General features: G+C 41.7%; 1 protein-coding gene across 6 annotated transcripts in view; it reads right to left on the reverse strand.

The window, feature by feature from the left end:
- Window positions 1-7,312: 7,312 nt before the first annotated feature.
- The window catches only part of ASB15 (ankyrin repeat and SOCS box containing 15), a 41,923-nt gene continuing 30,517 nt past the window's right edge, over window positions 7,313-18,718 (reverse strand). For all 6 annotated transcript variants that reach the window (XM_033958057.1, XM_033958060.1, XM_033958055.1 and 3 more), the window contains 4 exons: window positions 17,644-17,815; window positions 13,192-13,762; window positions 12,063-12,216; window positions 7,313-9,847 (listed from right to left, as the gene is read on the reverse strand). In XM_033958057.1, the coding sequence (XP_033813948.1) occupies window positions 9,669-9,847; window positions 12,063-12,216; window positions 13,192-13,762; window positions 17,644-17,815 (1,076 nt within the window). In that variant the 3' untranslated portion in view covers window positions 7,313-9,668. The remainder of the gene's footprint in view (window positions 9,848-12,062; window positions 12,217-13,191; window positions 13,763-17,643; window positions 17,816-18,718) is intronic.

The raw sequence follows: 18,718 nt of genomic DNA on the forward strand, positions 1-18,718 counted from the left end.
GTGCACAATTCAAGGTGAGGAATATCGTCACAACCGAAAATGTTCTTGCTGTTTTTGTGGGCTTGTTTCCTATTGGACTTTTTTTTTTTTTTTGTAGATGCTGTGGTTCACATGCTCCAGACTTTCTCCAGGAATTGCTCTGTACACAATGAATTGTAATTATATTCTCCTAATCAATTAAATCTCCTCTCTCTCAGCGGATATAAAGTTATCTGGAAGCATTGGATGCAGGCAGGTATACGTACGTTAGATCAGTGTTCTTCAACTTTTTTACACCTATGGACCGGTAGAAATAAAAGCATTATTTTTGTGGACCGGCACCAGTCTGCGGACCGTCAGTTGAAGAACACCGGGCCAAGTTGTGGGCCAGACCATGCTCATCTCCGCCCCAGACCCCGCCCCCATAATAGTACTATTTATAACACAATTTTTTCCATTCATTTTTCACATATACACACGCAATATAATCTTATTAACACATAATGGTTAACCACAAAATTAAACTACACAAAGTTATATTCCTAAATTTGCAATTGGTGACTATATTTGTATTTTTGCATCAATAAAAAAATTGTTTGATCGTAAACTACACAAAGCACACTGTATGCCTCTCAACATTCATTCCTACCAGAAAACAGATAACCTCTTTGCAAATACGGGACCAAAAACTAAAAGTACTAATATATACAAACAAACCCGAAGATGTAAGACTCTGCATGCAGTACAACCCCAGAGAAAAAGAAACAAATGCATTTCTTCCTGAACAGTGCAAAATACAGACAGCAGATGCACTTGTCAGTCATGTGGACCGACAGCAAATTTCTGTGGACCGGCACCGGTCCATGGACCGGTGGTTGAAGAACACTGCATTAGATGATGTGATATCAAATGGAAAAATGCTTGAGTTTTCACAACTACAACAATCTTTTGGTATTTCAAAGTCTCAAACATTTAAATGGTTGCAGTTGAAACAGGCTATTCAGAAGGGGTTCCCTGAATGGCGGAACTTAAAAGTTGGGTATAGTTTGCTGGTCCTATGCTTCCAGATAGATTTCCTAGGACAGCAGGCTGCCCAGTGGTATAAATTAGTATTTGAATTTGTGAATAAAGAGCCAAAAACTAGTCTTAAAGACATTTGGAGCACTGAGACAAAGCAGCAGATTTCTGCATCTCAATGGCCATGAATTTGGATTTGGAGAATGAGATGTACAGCTTCAACATCTATGAGACAGACTTGGATTTTCTTATTGCATAGATCTTTTTGGACCCCTGTTAGGTTACAAAGGTTAGACAGTTCTAAATCTAATAGATGCTGGCACTGTCATCTTGATGTAGAGACATTGGATCATTTGCTCTATCATTTTCCCTTGATACTCAAATTCTGGAAATCCATTTGGGGTCAAATTATCACAATATTGGACATTCCATTAGCATTATCATATGATATAGTATTGTTTGGAAATATTTTATTACCCAAAAAAACAATTAATGCAAATCAGAACAAATTGCTCAGATCCATGGTGAGGCCTCATCTGGAATATTGTGTACAATTCTGGAGCCACATTACCAAAAAGATGTGCTGAGAGTTGAGTCGGTTCAACGAATGACCACCAGGATGGTCTCGGGATTCAAAGATCTCCTGTATGAGGAAAGGTTGAATAAATTGCAGCTATACTCACTTGAGGAACGTAGAGAGAGAGGAGACATGATAGAGACGTTTAAATATATCATGGGCCGTATTGAGGTGGAGGATGATATTTTCTTTCTTAAAAGTCCCTCGGCCACAAGAGGGCATCCGCTGAAAATCAGGGGTGGGAAATTTCATGGCGACACCAGGAAGTATTTCTTCACCGAATGGGTGGTTGATCGTTGGAATGATCTTCCGCGTCAGGTGGTTGAGGCCAGCAACGTGCCGGATTTTAAGAGGAATGGGATACACATGTGGGATCTCTAGGGGGTTAAAATCAAGGGTCATTGGAGTGGGCAGACTTGGTGGGCTATGGCCCTTTTCTGCCGTCACCTTCTATGTTTCTATGAGTAGCCATGCAACTGCTAATGAAAAATTGGAAAAGTTGGGATAACTTAAATTATAGTTTCTGGTGGGAATCCCTACACCAGATTTATAAGTTTGAAAACATTAAGGGGGTAATAATAAAAAAAAAACGTCTAAAAAGTGTCCTAAATGGCTACTTGGACGATCAAAAAGCCTGATCGTCCAAGTACCCATAATCAAAGCTGGTTTTTAGTCGTATCTAAAAACAGCTTAGGCCTTTCCCCTGTCTCTAAACGCACAGAGAGAAAAGAGGTGTGTTTAGAGGAGGGGAAAGGGTGGGCGGGATGTGGGCCGACCTACACCTAGCCGTACAACAGGTATAACCAATACAGTTTAGTTGGCACTTAGATCTTTTTCACTTAGACAAAATAAAACCAGGTCTAAGTGCCGAAAAAGGGGCCGCTGAGCTGATGGCCCATGGGCCCAAATCGACCATGTGCCCAAGGCCCCGCCCCCAGGAGGGGCCTAAGGCTCCCGGGCCTATTCTGATTGGCCCAGGCGCCTTAGGCCCCACCAGTAGGCGGGGCTTTGGGACGGATGGGCCAATCCGGCCTCATTCCGTCGTTGGCTGCCTGCCGGACAGGCGGGTTTGGCTCCTGTCTGTCCGGCCAACTAAACAAAGGTACGGGGAAGGGCGGTGGGGGTGTCGTGAGGGTCGGCCAGGGGGGTCGCGGGTCGGCTGGGGGGGGGGGCGGTCGGAGGTTCTTGGGGGGCGGTCATTGGGGGGAGGGGGGCCTGAGATCCCTCCTGCCCGTAATGTAGTGTGGGGTGGGGGTAGGGGGTCGCCGTGGCCAGGAGGGTTTGGGCTCCCTCCTGGCCCGATGTTGTCGGGGGGGGGGCAGGATCGGCTGGGCCAGGAGGGTTTGGGCTCCCTCCTGGCCCGAACAACTAGCAGGGGAGGGGGGGGGGGGGTCGCCAGGGCCAGGAGGACTTGGACTCCCTCCTGGCCCGATATTGTCGGGGAGTCGGGAGGGCAAGAGGGCTTGGCCTCCCTCTTGCCCCGATCATGTCGGGGAGTCGGGGGGGGCAAGAGGGCTTGAGCTCCCTCTTGCCCCGATCGTGGCGGAGAGTCGGGGGGCAAGAGGGCTTGAGCTCCCTCTTGCCCTGATGTTGTCGGGAGGGGGGGGGGGTCGCGGTTTGACATGGCAGGAGGGCTTGGGCACCCTCCTGCCTGGATCATTGTGGGGGGGAGGGATTCTGTAACCGGTGTTGTTTTTGACAGACACCGGTTACAGAATCCAGCTTTTAGGCGAAGGACTGGCTCCTCCTTTGCCTAAAAGCCCTTCTGTTGGACGTTTGTGGCCTAGGCGTGTTTTTGTTTCATTATGGCTAAAAAGTGTAGACGTGCTGTGGGGGTACTTTTAGACGTAGTGGAGATTGGGCGTTTAGGCAGTTAGGCTATAATCAAAACATGGACGTTTGTTTTGGTTATGGACACTTTCCCTGCTTCTGGGTTGAACGTTTAGGGACTTAGGCCAAAAGGGGACCTAGACGCTTTATTTGATTATGCCCTCCACTTCTTTACAGTTAGGACACAATAGCAAATTCAAGAAAATTTGGGGCCCGTTAACAAAATATTGTAAGTTACGAATATGATCTATTATCATTATTATTACTATTATTATTTCCCTTTGATTCATGATTGATTGTCATACATATCCAGGAGGGACGGGGATTGGGTTAGGGTGGGAAGGGGGATAAAACATTTTTATATTATTTGTTGGAACAGAGTGCAGTATGTTATATTACTTGATTGTTCATGTGTTTGCACTTTGTATTTGATATAAAAAATTAATAAAGAATTTTTTAAAAAAGGAATTGCTCTGTACACAATGAATTGTAATTATATTCTCCTAATCAATTAAATTTTCCCTCTCTCAGCACTTCAGTTCTATTACTACTATTTATCATTTATAACACTACCAGACACACGCAGCACTATAATTAAACACAGAAGAGACAGTCCCTGCTCAAAAGAGCTTGCAGTCTAATTATGACAGACACACAGGACAAAGGGAATGATAAGGTAGATAGGGTAGGGGACTAGGAAGGAATGATATGAGTCCTTTTTTTTTTTTTTTTTTTTTACTATGCAATTACCAAGTCTTAAAGGTTTCTGACTCTTACTTCAATCACTCACTAATAGATAACATTTTAAGAATAACAAAATTCTTCCTCATCTGAATGTGACGTCTGGTGCACAAAGGTTGTATCAAAATTCTCAACTTTGTGGTCAAGTGAGGTAGTAGGAATATGATTTGGCAGTAGGCTGCAGAAGAGCAACTTCGGAAAGTCAGAGCAAGCAGCATGGTTCTGTTCTCTAGTTCAATACATAGGATACAGCCATTCCCATATTGTATTCGCTCTTAGTGCGAAAAGGAGGAAAATATTCTGGTTTGTCATGTGACTGTCCATGTTTACGATATCACCAAGGTAGACCATCAGAACAATGCGATCATCTGGTACACTGGAAAGCAGCTGCAAACTTATCCCTTCCCCCGTCTTCGGAGAAACATGATTTACGTATCTGGTTGGCACGGCTGATATGGATATTAAAAGTAGATGATGACTCATAACTTTCAAGGACATTGCAATCTGGATAATGTTCACTTGCAGGCTTGTTATTTAGGACACAGCAAATACAGCCTGCCCAGTCGTGTGACAAATATCTATGCTAGAGAGGCTTTGCCGGCTTTAAATCAGATGTCTCTTGGGATTAGTATCTTAGAAAAACACAAAATCTACTACCTAAAGTGTCATAGTCAAGTATCAACATTTCATAGGTTTTCATTTGCGCTAAATCAATATGCTTTAAGCAAAATAGATGCTTCACTAATATCTCATGCTGATGTAGCTTTCAGTTTCAGATGTGTTATTATGCTGCCATTTTATTTGGCTGTAGATATTTGTTTTCTTTGTATATGAATTTGCACAGTGAATTAATCCAAAATAGCTCTTGCAAGTCTTAGGAACTCCCTGGCTAGCTTAGCTTAGAATCAACCTATGATGGCTAGCTTAGCTTAGAATCAACCTATGTTGTTTCATCTTCAGCCCTAACAGCAATAAAGACCCTGCTAACTCACCCTTTTTTCTTCTGTCTCAGGCCCCAATGCTCTAAACTCATCGTGCCTTTAATGATCGACGCTAAGGAACAGCAAATCCAGGAAGACCCAAGTTTCCACAGGAAATAAAGAACAAATCCAAACAAACGAGACTGTGGAAACTCAATGTTCTCGAACCTTGGAGATAATTTTATTTGAAATTTTCTTGATAAAAGCAAGCACAACAATAAAAACTGTTAAAAACTCAATCCACATGTATCTTTAAGAAGGACCCAACATGGGTCGTGTTTTGGCTAAACATGCCTTCTTCAGGGATCCGATATGTAAAAAACCAGTCTTTTACAGATGTGGAAAAAGTATACAAAATCCGAGTGCAGAAGAAAAATGCTGACCCGTGTTGGGTCCTTCTTAAAGATACATATGGATTGAGTTTTTCTAAGTTTTTATTACTGTGCTTGCATTTATCAAGAAAATTTCAAATAAATTTATCTCCAAGGTTTGAGAACATTGAGTTTCCACATGATCGACGCTAAACCAGATCTTACTGGTTTAGTGTCAAATTATTTTACCTGCCGATGCACATAATGGCTCATCATGGTCTTTGAAAACAACAACGGAGACCAGATGGTGCTCAGTCCTTTTTATTATCAGACTCGATACAATCATGTTTTGGCCCAAGAGGGCCTGCCTCAGGAGTCTTGGCGTTGAATGATAAAATCAAAGATGTGTCAATCCAAATGTCCAATTAGTGCAATAAAAACACTGAAACCAAAATAATGGCTGGCAATGATTGCAGCGAACACCGTTGTAATCATTGCCAGCCATTATTTTGGGTTTTATTCAGTGTTTTTATTGCAATTGGACATTTGGATTGACACATCTTTGGTTTTATCACTCAACACCAAGACTCCTGAGGCAGGCCCTCTTGGGCCGAAACATGATCGTGTGGAGTCTGTTTAACAATAAAAAGGATTGAGTACCATCTGGTATCCTTCGTCGTTGTTTTCATGCCCCTCACTGTTATGAAGGCAATTTCTCCTGTTTGTCTTTTGGATCATCAGTCTTTTCCATGCTTCCTAGCAGCCTCCAATGATGTTTTGTAAATGTAGTAAAGTTAGATTAATATTAAAACTAGCACTCCCAGTAATGCTCTGACATCGCCTGTTGATGCACAGAATGAAGCGCCAATGTCTAATACTCCACAATTACTGGCTGGTTCAGGGGTGCCAGTAGTGTTAAAAACGTAGCTCGGACGCAGGTGTTGAAGGTGCATCTGAGGCACATGCATCAAAGCTTAGGTTGCCCGTTGCTTGCGAGGTGGAAGTTCATCATATTTGGAGAGGGGCTGACAATTGCATGAGGGCAATACTTGTCCCGTCAAAGCAGGCTAGTGACTGCATGAGGGGAGCACTTGTCCCGCTGAAGCAAGCTACCGATTGTATGAGGGGAACACTTCTCCCACTGAAGCAGTGGAAAAAAAATTGTTTTCACTTTCTGCCATCCCTTTATGATGCACTCCTATAAGGCACACCTATGATCGACGCTCATACGCATGCACACATTCATGCCTCTTTCTATGACTAATCTGCGCATGTGTCAGTTGTTTTCTCCAATGACTGATTGGATGGGATTTCTGCAATACCCTACATTTGTTTGCATAAGTCTTGTCCTTCATATAAATAGGACCCCATGGCTGTGTGTCCGAAGGGATGTTTCTTATATACAGTGGAACCTTGGTTTATGAGTATAATTCTTTCCAGAAGCATGCTTGTAAATCAAGTTACTCGTATATCAAAGCGAGTTTCCCCATAGGAATGAATGGAAACTTGCTTTGATTCGTTCTACCTCCTCCCCCCCCCCCCCCCCGACGCTACCGGCGCTGCTCCATCACCCCGTCCCCCCCGCATCCGCCCGCCCTTCCGCCCAAACATGCTCCTTACCCCCATCTGCCGGTTGTGCGACTGAAAGAAATCTCCTGCCTCTTGCTTAGGCTGGGCCTTGAGCATCTGCGCATGCTCAAGGCCTTCTGGCTCTCGTTCTCTCCGAGAGAGAGAGAGATGTTTCTTAGTCCTGCCTCCTTCCCTCTTCCTCATTGCTCTCTTTTTGTGTATTCTCTTTTCCTATTCCTTCCATGTAGCTCCTTTTCTTCTCACCACCCTTGTAATGCGTTATAAGTACATAGGTCTCACTGCATAAATACAGCGCAATAACATTTATTTGTATACCACGAAAGCCTTTTGGTTCGAGGTGGTTTACAGATGCTAAAATAAAACGGGTACTTGCCTCACTGTCCCCAAAACGGGCTTACACTCTTAACTGTAGTATACAGAAATACAATGACAAGATAACAAGGGACAGGAGAACAGGACGAAGTAACTATAAGTCACCTATAAATGAAAAGGTAAATGAAAAAAAAAAAGCAGTAATGCAAATAGGGGTGCTATACTAGTAAATGGGTTTGTCACGCCCTAACACGGGACTTTCCCAAGTGCTAATTCCATTTCTAGTATGGCCATAAAGGAGGCATTTTTCTATTTGTTGAATTTCTGGCCATGCGCTGTAAATTATTATTTTTTTTAAATGACCTATTTAAGAGGCACAAAGTACGCCTGTGTTGTCAGTGTTATTCGGTTAGCACACAATGTCAGTGCGCCATTTGAATAGCACTTCCACACCCATAACCAACCCATGCCATTCCCAAAAATAAATAGAAAAAATAAATATTGCACTGTCAGCATGTGGGAAAAGGACAATTACCACAAGACAAGGCAACATTAGGACTTAGTAAAAGGGTCCCTTCCTCTACTCACTCTTTAGGTATCTCCTCTATTTCTTCCTCCCCTCAATTCAGCAGCTCTCAAAATAAAATGTTAATAAAATCATGGCAGAATATTTTTAACACAGCCTACTGTGCTTGAATCATATGGTGCTTTCTTTGAACTTTACTGAATGTATAGCTCTTACAAATCAAAATATTTGCCTTACAGTTTCAACACTGAATCACTTTAAGATCAGAACTGTCTGGTAAAAATAATGTGCCACTCGGGGAAAACAAATTAATCTTGATGTAGTCTGCGAAATGTTTTCATTGCACTAAGTTGTGCAATCTCCAAATAATCCTACTGTCTACATGTTTATTTTTGAATTGATAAGAGAATCAGAGTATACAGAGCCTGATACATCCACATTTCTTGGCCTTTGGAGAGCAAATACAGAGTAATGCCCTAAGAACAATGGTAGTAAAAACAGATATTCAGGAGATATTTGGCATAAACATTAAAAAAAAAATACTTCCCCCACTCTTAAAAAAGATATTCAGAATATGCAGGAGGAGTGGTTCCCAAACTGTGGTTGGACCTCAAATAGGGATCCTCCTCTCTTTGGACTTCATTATAATGTCACTACTGGGCACAGGGAAGTCAGTAACCCCTGGATTCTATCTAGGTTATTCAAATTTGGGTGTGGATCCAAGATCCACGTGCAAACTAATTAGTTTAATTGGTGCAAACTAATTAGCAAGCTGTTAATCAATTAACATTGGCACTAATTTGATCTTCGGCACAGATCAGCCTATATGCTATTTTATAATGCTGCTGCCTCTTCCAAGTAGAGTTACCAGATTTTCTGCTGTAGAAACCCGGACACATGGCCCTGCCCTGTTCTGCCCCTGCCCTGATTTACAGCATCAATTTCTACCACACAGCACAACACCGAGCCACTACATAACGATCTCAGTTTTGTAAATGTCTTTTTCTATCGCTGAACTCGGAAAGAAAAAAGATTCTACTACGGTACACAATGTAACCCCCAGTGGTGTAGCGAGGGGGAGAGGTGCCCTTCCCCCACCCCCGCTCCTTCCCTGATACCTCCTGCTACGTGTTCGCCCTCTTCCCTTCCCCCGAACCTCTAGTTGTTCACCGCCGCGAGTAACAACTTCAACGTGCCCCTCGTGACCCTGGCAGCTTTCCCTCTGACGCTACTTTCTATTTGCGGCACCCGGAAGTAATGTCGGCGAGAGAGCTGACGCGGTCGTGATTAACACAAAGTTGTTGCTTGTGGCAGGGCTTGACATCCCTGCCAGCAAGGTAAAAGGAGGTGCCAGAGCTTTGGAGGGGGCCTGAGTCCAAGGCCCTCTCATGGCTACGCCCCTGAATACCTAGCAGGAAAAAGGTGATAGTACCTCTTGGAAAGGGTGGTGGATGTATGGAATAGCTTCTCAGTGGAGGAGGTCGAAATAAGGACTGTATCTGAACAAGAAAGCTTGCGACAAACACCAAAAATCGCTGAAGGAAAAGAGACTCAAAGGGGCATCTTTAGTGCCTCAAATTAAACAAAAAACATTTTTTCCAATATTTAAGATTCTCATTTAGTGTATAAATTCTATTAACCTTTTTCAAGTTTGCAGTATTTGAATACACTCAAAAGAGGGGTTGAATGAGCACAGGTTTGAAATGCTACTATCTACTGTTCTTCAATGATGAGATTAACAATTGTATTTTGCCTTAGGTGAGTAATTAAATCTAAAATCCAAATGCTTTCTAAGAGATTGCTTTTCAGTATTGATCTAGGTTCAGTCCTTTACCGTAAAGATCATAGTCTTTAAACAAGATATAAGCCTTGAGCAGAGCTGGAAGAGAAAGCTTGTCCATGAATTCACATCTCTGCAGTCTTCGGAGCCCCATGAGCTGACGTATCTTTAGTCGGCACAAATGCTTTAAGGAGCGAGGATTCACTGAAAATATTGGAAAACAGAAATAACATTACTGGGCTCATCGAATCAATATCTTCTTTTATACCAAAATTCAGAGGTGAGCTGTTTCTGGATCCCAGAGAGTTACAGGTTTTTTTTTACAAATAGCTTTCCATAGATGTTATTTCTTGGGGTGGGGGGGAATTGGGGGAGAGCAATGTTAGTAGAATCTGAAGTGGCAATAACCATATAATAGTCAAGTAAATAACATTTACCACATTGCTTCTCTCTCTTCCTTCCTGCAAGTCCTGCATCTCTCTTCCTTCTCTCTAGCCCCCTTCCCATGGGTCCAACACCTCTATCCCCTCCCTTCAGCACTCAGGTATGGGTCTGACACATCAACCTTCCCTCCAGCTCCACTCCACCCACTCACTCTCAGAAGATATTTTCTGACATTTCCCCCCTTTGATATCTTTTCTTACTGTTCATGTAAAACTTCATGGTTTTGTTTTTCCTTTTCTTGAGCAGTTTCACTCAGCTCTGGGTCTGCTCATCTTCTTTCTCTGTCTCTGCTTGATGCCTGCACAATCCCTTTAAATCTTTCTTCTCAACCTTGCTCTTTGATCATTAGAAATTCTCATTCCAGAAAGCAAAATGAAGCAAAGCTACACAACATGAAAATTTGCACCATTGGAGCCTCTTTTATGGTTCACTTAAAGTATTTTTCTACAAAATCAGAGAAACATGGGTGCAAATATATTGGCTGGGCTACTCAGAGTACAAGATCAAAGTATGTCTTACTCCAGTTTGATTAAAGCTGAGTAATTGTGTGGCACTACTGCTTTAAAAAAAGCACAGCACAAAGCAGAAATTCTATATCTGAGAATCTCAACCCAGTCCTTGGGACACATCAACCATTTAGGTTTTCAGGATACTCACAATGAATATGCATGAAATAGATTTGCATGCAAATCTATCTTATGCATATACATTATGGATATGCTGGAAATCATGACTGGCTTGGTGTGTGCCAAGGACTGAGTTGAGAACCCCTGATTCCTCAAATATATATGTCCATATAGCAGTAAATTGCAAACTGTGTGCTGCAGCGAGATTCCAAATGTGCCGCCAGGGATTGAAGGACACATGACTATATCGAGTGTCACTTCCAGCGTCGACGATTTCTTCATTATTTTTCAGGTCTACCCTTTCCTTATTGTTCTTCCCTTTACCAATTGTAGTTCTCCCCTTCTTCCTCTTGTTACTTTTGTTTGGCTGGTGTATGTACATTTGTTTTTACTGACATATATTTTTACTGACATATCCCCTGTAATGATATGTTCTGTTTTTAATCAATTGTTTTTACGTCACTGTATGCTGACAATAACTTTTATTGTTTTACGTCACTGTATGCTGACAATGACTTTTATTGTTTTACGTCACTGTATGCTGACAATGACTTTTATTGTTTTACGTCACTGTATGCTGACAATGACGTTTATTGTTTTACGTCACTGTATGCTGACAATGACGTTTATTGTTTTACGTCACTGTATGCTGACAATGACGTTTATTGTTTTACGTCACTGTATGCTGACAATGACTTATTGTTTTACGTCACTGTATGCTGACAATGACTTTTATTGTTTTACGTCACTGTATGCTGACAATGACTTTTATTGTTTTACGTCACTGTATGCTGACAATGACTTTTATTGTTTTACGTCACTGTATGCTGACAATGACTTTTATTGTTTTACGTCACTGTATGCTGACAATGACTTTTATTGTTTTACGTCACTGTATGCTGACAATGAATTTTATTGTACACCGTTTTGAATTTCAGATTAAGCGGTATAATAAATTTTTAATAAACCTTGAAACCTCTCCTCCCTCACACGAACCTCTTGTTTTCGCTGGGCTCTGGGCCATGTTTGGAGGGCCTCCGAGCATGCATGGACATCAGTGTGATGACTCTGTGCGCATGCGTGCGATCTCGTATTGATGTCCGCGCAAACTCAGAGGCCCTCCAGACACAGCCCCAAGCTCAGAGAAAATGAGATAAGGTTCATATGGAGTGGGGTGGGGCTGGGTTGTGGGTGTGCCACAGAAAAACATTTACTCTGTTAGTGTGCCAGAGCAAAAAAAAAACACACACAAAACGTTTGCGTGACACTGCCATAAAGAAACAGAAAATGCTAGAAAGTTGGTTTAAAAAAAAAAAAAAAAAATAGAAAATACTATAAAATTGTTTTACCTAATATCTGATGTATTTCTGGCCACTCTTTTTGTGTTTCCAGTATGGATTTCAATTTTATGCAGATTGGAACAAAATCCATATAATCTACCAAAACACGAATCACTTGTCCAACCAAATGTTGCAGCCAAGACACAGTAATAAAGTCGCAGAACTGTAAGGGAAAACAAAGATCATTGTTAGAACATTTGCACTTGTGATGGGGAAAAAGTCCAGAAATGGGAGAAAGTAGCCAGCCGATGGCATTGAGGGTGCTGTAAAGAGAATGTTGTTTTAAGTAAGAAAAAGACAAGTTATAGTCTAGATGAAATAGGAAGCTGCTGGCATCTAAAGACAGCCAGGAGGAAGGAACTGATTATAGGGAATGTTATAATAACTGGGGAATACAGGTGAAGTCAGTTCATTTATTTAGAGAGAAGAATGTGTGTTGGGGAAGACATAGGGACTAGTCATCCATTGTGATTACATTCATTTTTTGTTTTATTTCTATATATTACCTTGAAAAGTGGACAAACACAGTAACCACACCATTCCAGTCAAGGAAAGATAAATATATCTAATAGTATAGTTTTGATTTTGATGCCAAAGACCCCTAGTGGTAGTCAAGCTGTTACATGAGGATTGCTCCTGAACCAAACTCACCACACACCAAGGTTTAAAGAAATACAGGCCTAGGGGAGCGTATGGGGCGTGTTTTGGGTGTACTTTATGGGGAGGAACTTCGGGGTGAGAATTACTGTCACTGGGGGCCTCCAGGGTATGGGGGGAGGGGAAAGGTGAAAGGTAAGGGGCAATTCCTTTAAGAAGTGCTTGGGTGCATCAGGCTATGGCTTTGTGGTCCAATGCTCTTAGCATGGTAAAAAAAAAAAGCTGTTTACGAGGTTGATCACAAGTATCATTACATTCGTGCCAGAGGAGTAACTAACCTGCAGTACTGAGTTAACAGTACAGTCACTCCCAAAATTCAGATGTGTACAAAAAAAATTAGATACAAGAATAAACAAATGTCTTCATCTCAACCTGCATATCTTTTTATTAAAAAGCCATAGGCTATACCTCCAAATATTTAAACACTGAAATGGTTCATACATTTGTGCAGAATAGTGAGGATGAAGAGCTTTATACTTACTGGGACATCTTTAATCACACAAGATGTCCATCCTGGGAGAATATTCTCTTCCAGAGTGGACCACAAAAAAGAATTTCCAAAGATATCACCGTGTAGGCAGTCAAAGCACATCTCGGCTTGGTAACCATAATTCAATAACATTCTGAGCATAATTTCATCATTCAACGCATATTGAATGGCACTGGGAAAATGGGTGTCATTGACGAGCTTGAAGAAGCAGTTGACGTTTGCTCCATGAGACAGAAGCAACCTGACAATTTCATGGTGGCCAGCTCTTACAGCCACAAGAAGACAATTCAGAGGGTCTCTGTTTGGGTCTGCACCAGCTCTAAGTAGCATCTCCGTGCATAAAATGTCATTGTGAGAAACAGCAAAGAACAGAGCACTTTTCCTTTCATCGTCATAGCTTTGTGAAATATGTTCCGCCAAGAGGTCATTGACATCAAATCCACTCTCAATGAGTAGCTCCAAACACTGCACATGTGCCCCATCTGCTGCTGAGTGAATTGGGCTTAGTCCACTTCTCTTTATGGCATTTTTGGATGTGGCAGGAATTAAGTACTTCAGTGCCCTAAATAAAGAGGTCAATTTTTAAATTCAAATTCAGTTTTACTTGATATACCGCCCAATCACTTCATTACAGTTTACAAAACAGTAGTAACAGGCACATATAAAGAAATGGAATTTACAAATGATTTAAGACAAGAATACAAAAAAAGAAGATGATACTGTGGGGCTCATTTTCAAAGCACATGGACATCTCAAAATGGCAAAAAAAATTCCATCTGCCAAAAACGTCCAAATTGCAATTTTGGAATGGCAGAATTTGGACGCCCTACACTGCAGTGAATCCAAATAACAATAGGGGTGTGTTGAGGTCAGGATTAGAGCGGGTCCAAAATTAGGACATGCAATAGTGATAACTCAATAAGAAGAAACATCCAAGTCTAAAAAGAAGGATGTTTTTATTTAGATCTGTTTCAGTCACATTCAGGGTACAAAAAGGTACTATGAGCAGCTGACCACTGGAGGATTAAGGAATAATCCCTCATGAATCCCCCAGTGGTTGCTGCCCTGCCCCCTCACTCCTGAAAGGATCTATGACAACATCAGCAATTTTGGGAATTCTGAACAAAGCAAAAAACACATCTAAGGAGCAGCTTAGTGGGCACTGTAGTGGACTGTAAACCAGAGGACCCAGGTTCAAATTCCACTACAGCTCTTTTTCCCCCTCTAAATTGGGAGCCCCCCAGAAACCGACATATACCTATTGTACCTAAATATTTGACATCTGCAAGCGTGAAGGCCAATGAGATGGTATGCAGTCAGGTACAGTAGGTATTTCCCTGTTCCTAGAGCGCTCAGAATTTAAAATAAGAGCTGCAGCGGAATATAAACCTGGGTGCTCTAGTTTACTGTCCACTGCACTGACCACAAGGCTGCCCCCTTCTGCTCTGCAAGGATGTCTGTGTGGCCATTTTTGTTAAAAGTCCTTGTCCCTGGGTTTTTAGTGTGCATAATTTGGGAATTTCATTTTATAAAATGGCGGTTCACTTGGGATGATCTCATATATTATCATTCTATTAAAAAATGAATGTGAGGTGGACGGGGAAGAGGGCAGGGGAGGGGCGCCACTCACCCTCGCTACACCACTGATGCAGCCCCTTTATACAGTATATGGCCTGAATTTAAAAAAAAAGAAGAAATACATGAGGTAAACTGCATAGAACTTCACATTTTTGCGGTATATAAATAAATTATTATTATTATTATTATGATATGAGCAGGATATCCTTTTGAAAATGCCCCTCTGTGTTTTTCAGCTCCACACCAGTACCCTTGCTCTTTAGAAAATTCAGCCTCCAAAGGCATCGGTAAAAATGAAATGTTTTGAGACCTTAAACATTGAGAGGAAGGGTTCCAGACACAAGTAAGATGACAGGGAGTACCAAAGCAGAGGTCCAGTCATACAAAAATAGAATTGAGAATGGTGTCTAGACAAATCTGATGGTTAGAAGCAAACAATTCTGTAGAGTGGAGCTCAATAATCTATAGGTGGAGTAAGGTACCAGTCATCAGGATAAGAAGGTTGGGGGGAGTCCTGAGTAATGGGTTTTGTGGAAAAGCACTGGAATTTTGAAGTATGAGTGATGATAGGATTTATGCAGTTAATTTTAGAGCTAACAGTACACACACAAATTCATATATCTATATATTATATGCTGGACAATGTACATTTTATGGCAACACATTGAAAGGAGGAAGAGATCAGTCATTTCATGTTAAACTCAAGGTAGCTGAGTACGGTAGACTTAACCAGAACTAAAGCAACCAGAACTCTCAAGCAACCAGCATAAAATAAAAAAAGAAAAGAAATACTGTAATACTTTAAATAAAAAATGAAAATAAAATCAATTTGTGGCAGAAATTTAAGTGTATACTTGGCACGACACACCTAAGGATGGCCAAGCTTTGCCTACATGTCCGGGTAGTTTGTAAGAAACAGTTTATGATGTGGCATAGTATGGGGTACAGTATTAGTTAGGCCTATTTTTAACAGTAACTCTCAAGCAACCAGAAACTACATTTATCCGGCATCTATCTATCCCCATGGGTGCCGGTTAACTGAGAGTCTACTGTATATCTGTTTGAGCAGGATCACATAAAAAGCTATCTTAAATTTATAATCTCTCCTTTTAAGTTCAGGATTATATACTCAGTAGTCCTGCCTCAAAGGACAGTATGGCTAAAAATATGCTTAAAGATATCTGGATAACATGAGGTCATTATTAAGTTGTTTCTCAAAAACAGCAAAAAAAAAAAAAAAAAAGGAAAATACCATAATACACACATTGCAACCTTTATCACACAACCCACTTCTCATATAATAAGTACCCCGATCCATTAAATACAAACCACTGAGTTTTGCAATACTTATATATATTTCAAAGTTACAGACAGATAAGAATAGCCTTACTGAGTCCATTAAGCCCAGTAGCCCGTTCTCACGGTGGCCAATCCAGGTCACTATTACCTGGCCAAAACCCAAGGAGTAGCAATATTCCATCTACCGATCCAGGACAAGCAGTGACTTCCCCCATGTCTTTCTCAATAGCAGACTATGGACTTTTCCTCCAAAAACTTGTCCAAACCTTTCTTAAAACCAGCTACGCTATCCGCTCTTACCACAACCTCTGGCAACACGTTCCAGAGCTTAACTATTTTCTGAGTGAAAAAAAAATTTCCTCCTATTGGTTTTAAAAGTATTTCCCTGTAACTTTATTGAGTGTCCCCCGAGTCTTTGTCATTTTTGACGGAGTGAAAAATCTATCCACTTGTACCCGCTTTACTCCACTCAGGATTTTGTAGACTTCAATCATATCTCCCCTCAGCCATTTCTTTTCCAAGCTGAAGAGCCCTAAACCTTTTTAGCCTTTCCTCATACGAGAGGAGTTCTATCCCCTTTATCACCTTGGTCGCTCTTCTTTGAACCTTTTCTAGTGCCCCTATATCCTTCTTGATGCTACTGATTGGGGTGTGGAGGAAAAGCCGACAAGGACTCACCATTATTGGCCTGGGTGAATGAGCTGAAGAATGTAGGCCTGCCATGGTGACAAAGATGATGCCTGAAAGACTCATGGCTGTGTTTTCCTTGCCCAGGAAAAATTGTGCCACACATATAGTCGAAGGAACATCGTCTATTACTGATTTGCTGTCATGTAAAATGAAAAGCTAGTGGCACATAATTTCCATGTGTGCAAGTGGCATAAGGGGACATTCCCATTGGCAGAGCATGGGTGAGACATGTGTGTGTCTCCCACTTACGTGGATGTGGGTTTTATGCTATCATGGAATCTGGGTACCTAGATGCCATTATACAATAGGCTTTCCTTGTGAAAAACTGGAATTCCTACCAGTGGCGTAATAAGGGGGAGCAAGGGGGTGGTCCGCCCCAGGTGCTATCTTGCTCGGGGCACCGGCACCCCTCCTCCTTTCCGCCCCCCCTTCCCACTCCTCCCCCTGCCACGTGTACCTTCCCCTGTACCTTTTTAACTTTGGCGCGAGCAGCCACCAACTTGCTGCCTGTGGCAGCTTCGGCACTCTGACGTCATTTCCGGGACCCGTGTCTATGAAGTGACGTCAGGGAGCGCTGAAGCGGGCAGTAAATTAGTAGTTGCTCGTGTTGAAGTTAAAAGGTACAGGGAAGGGGGTACACGCACACATGCGCAGCAAGGGGGGCAGGGGAGAGGCACCACTCACCCTCGCTACACCACTGATGCAACCTCTTTATACAGTATATGGCCTGAATTTAAAAAAAAAAAGAAAAAATACACGAGGTCAACACAGATGCGGCCCACAGCTATATAAAACTTTTCAATATCAAACCACAGTATTTTCCCTGGGGGAAAAAAAATAAAAATAAAAATCGAAGGACCTCAGATTTATACTTACAGATAATGTCCTTCATAGGCGGCCTGGTGTATAGGAAGCTGTCCTGTACTGTCTGGTACATTTCCACTTCCTCCATACTCCAATAGAAGAGCCACACAGTCTGGATCGCCACCCCGGGCTGCATCAAACAGTACAGAAGCACCATCGTTTGCCTGAGCATGAACATCGCCACCTGGTGGAAGAAGATGCAAAGAGCCTTCAAAAGGAGAGACCTCCTGAGGTGGTGTAATTTGCACGAGTCAGAACTGGAAGATCTCCTTATCGCAGAAGGCGATGGTATGAGGTGGTTAGGGCTAACATAGTAATCTTGTGCTAACCAGTTATCATGTGGTTAACATAGTTGTGTTAACTGATTAGCTCAAAAATGCCCCAACAAGCCCCCTCCCAAACAAAACAAAATTTTTTAGCATGCCCTGAAATGGCACATACCATAGGACAGTTGGTACGCTATTTCAAGCTGTGTTAGGCATACATGAGGACCTATATATAACAAACTATGAAAAGGAGGAATGGGAGTGACTTCACATGTATTATCAACAGAAAAAACTCCCCACTGAGTAAACTGAACAGTGTAATACAATGTAAATGCAAACGAAAGAAAAAGCCTCAGTTTAAATAGGAGAGGGAAAACCACTCTACCAACCACACATCAGAGGCATAAAAAACTTTTGTTGCAAACTATTGTATCCGATTTATTGCTAAGAAAAAAATGTGAGGAATAAATGACAGTCCAATTGTGCAAACATATAGAACTTGTTTCGGAGAAAACTGTGCAGCCAGCCAACTAACGTTTTGTAGCTTCATTGCTACTTCTTCAGGGCCGCATGAGCTCACATAGCAGTTACACTGTTTGATGCGCTGATCCTCTGTGTTCCTCACAAAAACACCTAACACAGCTTATGAAGGGCCGATAAGGGATTTTTCTTAAATGTGCATAATTTTGGTACTAGCTCAGAATTTTTCTATGCATACCAAGTAAAGAGTTCTATAAAAAGAATGAGAATGGATAGAAAGGGGATAACGTAAGTCTATTAAATTTTAAAGAAATTCAATGGATTTTATTTTTGTAACTACA

This window comes from Geotrypetes seraphini, chromosome 9, assembly GCF_902459505.1.
Source record: "Geotrypetes seraphini chromosome 9, aGeoSer1.1, whole genome shotgun sequence".
Taxonomy (NCBI): domain Eukaryota; kingdom Metazoa; phylum Chordata; class Amphibia; order Gymnophiona; family Dermophiidae; genus Geotrypetes; species Geotrypetes seraphini.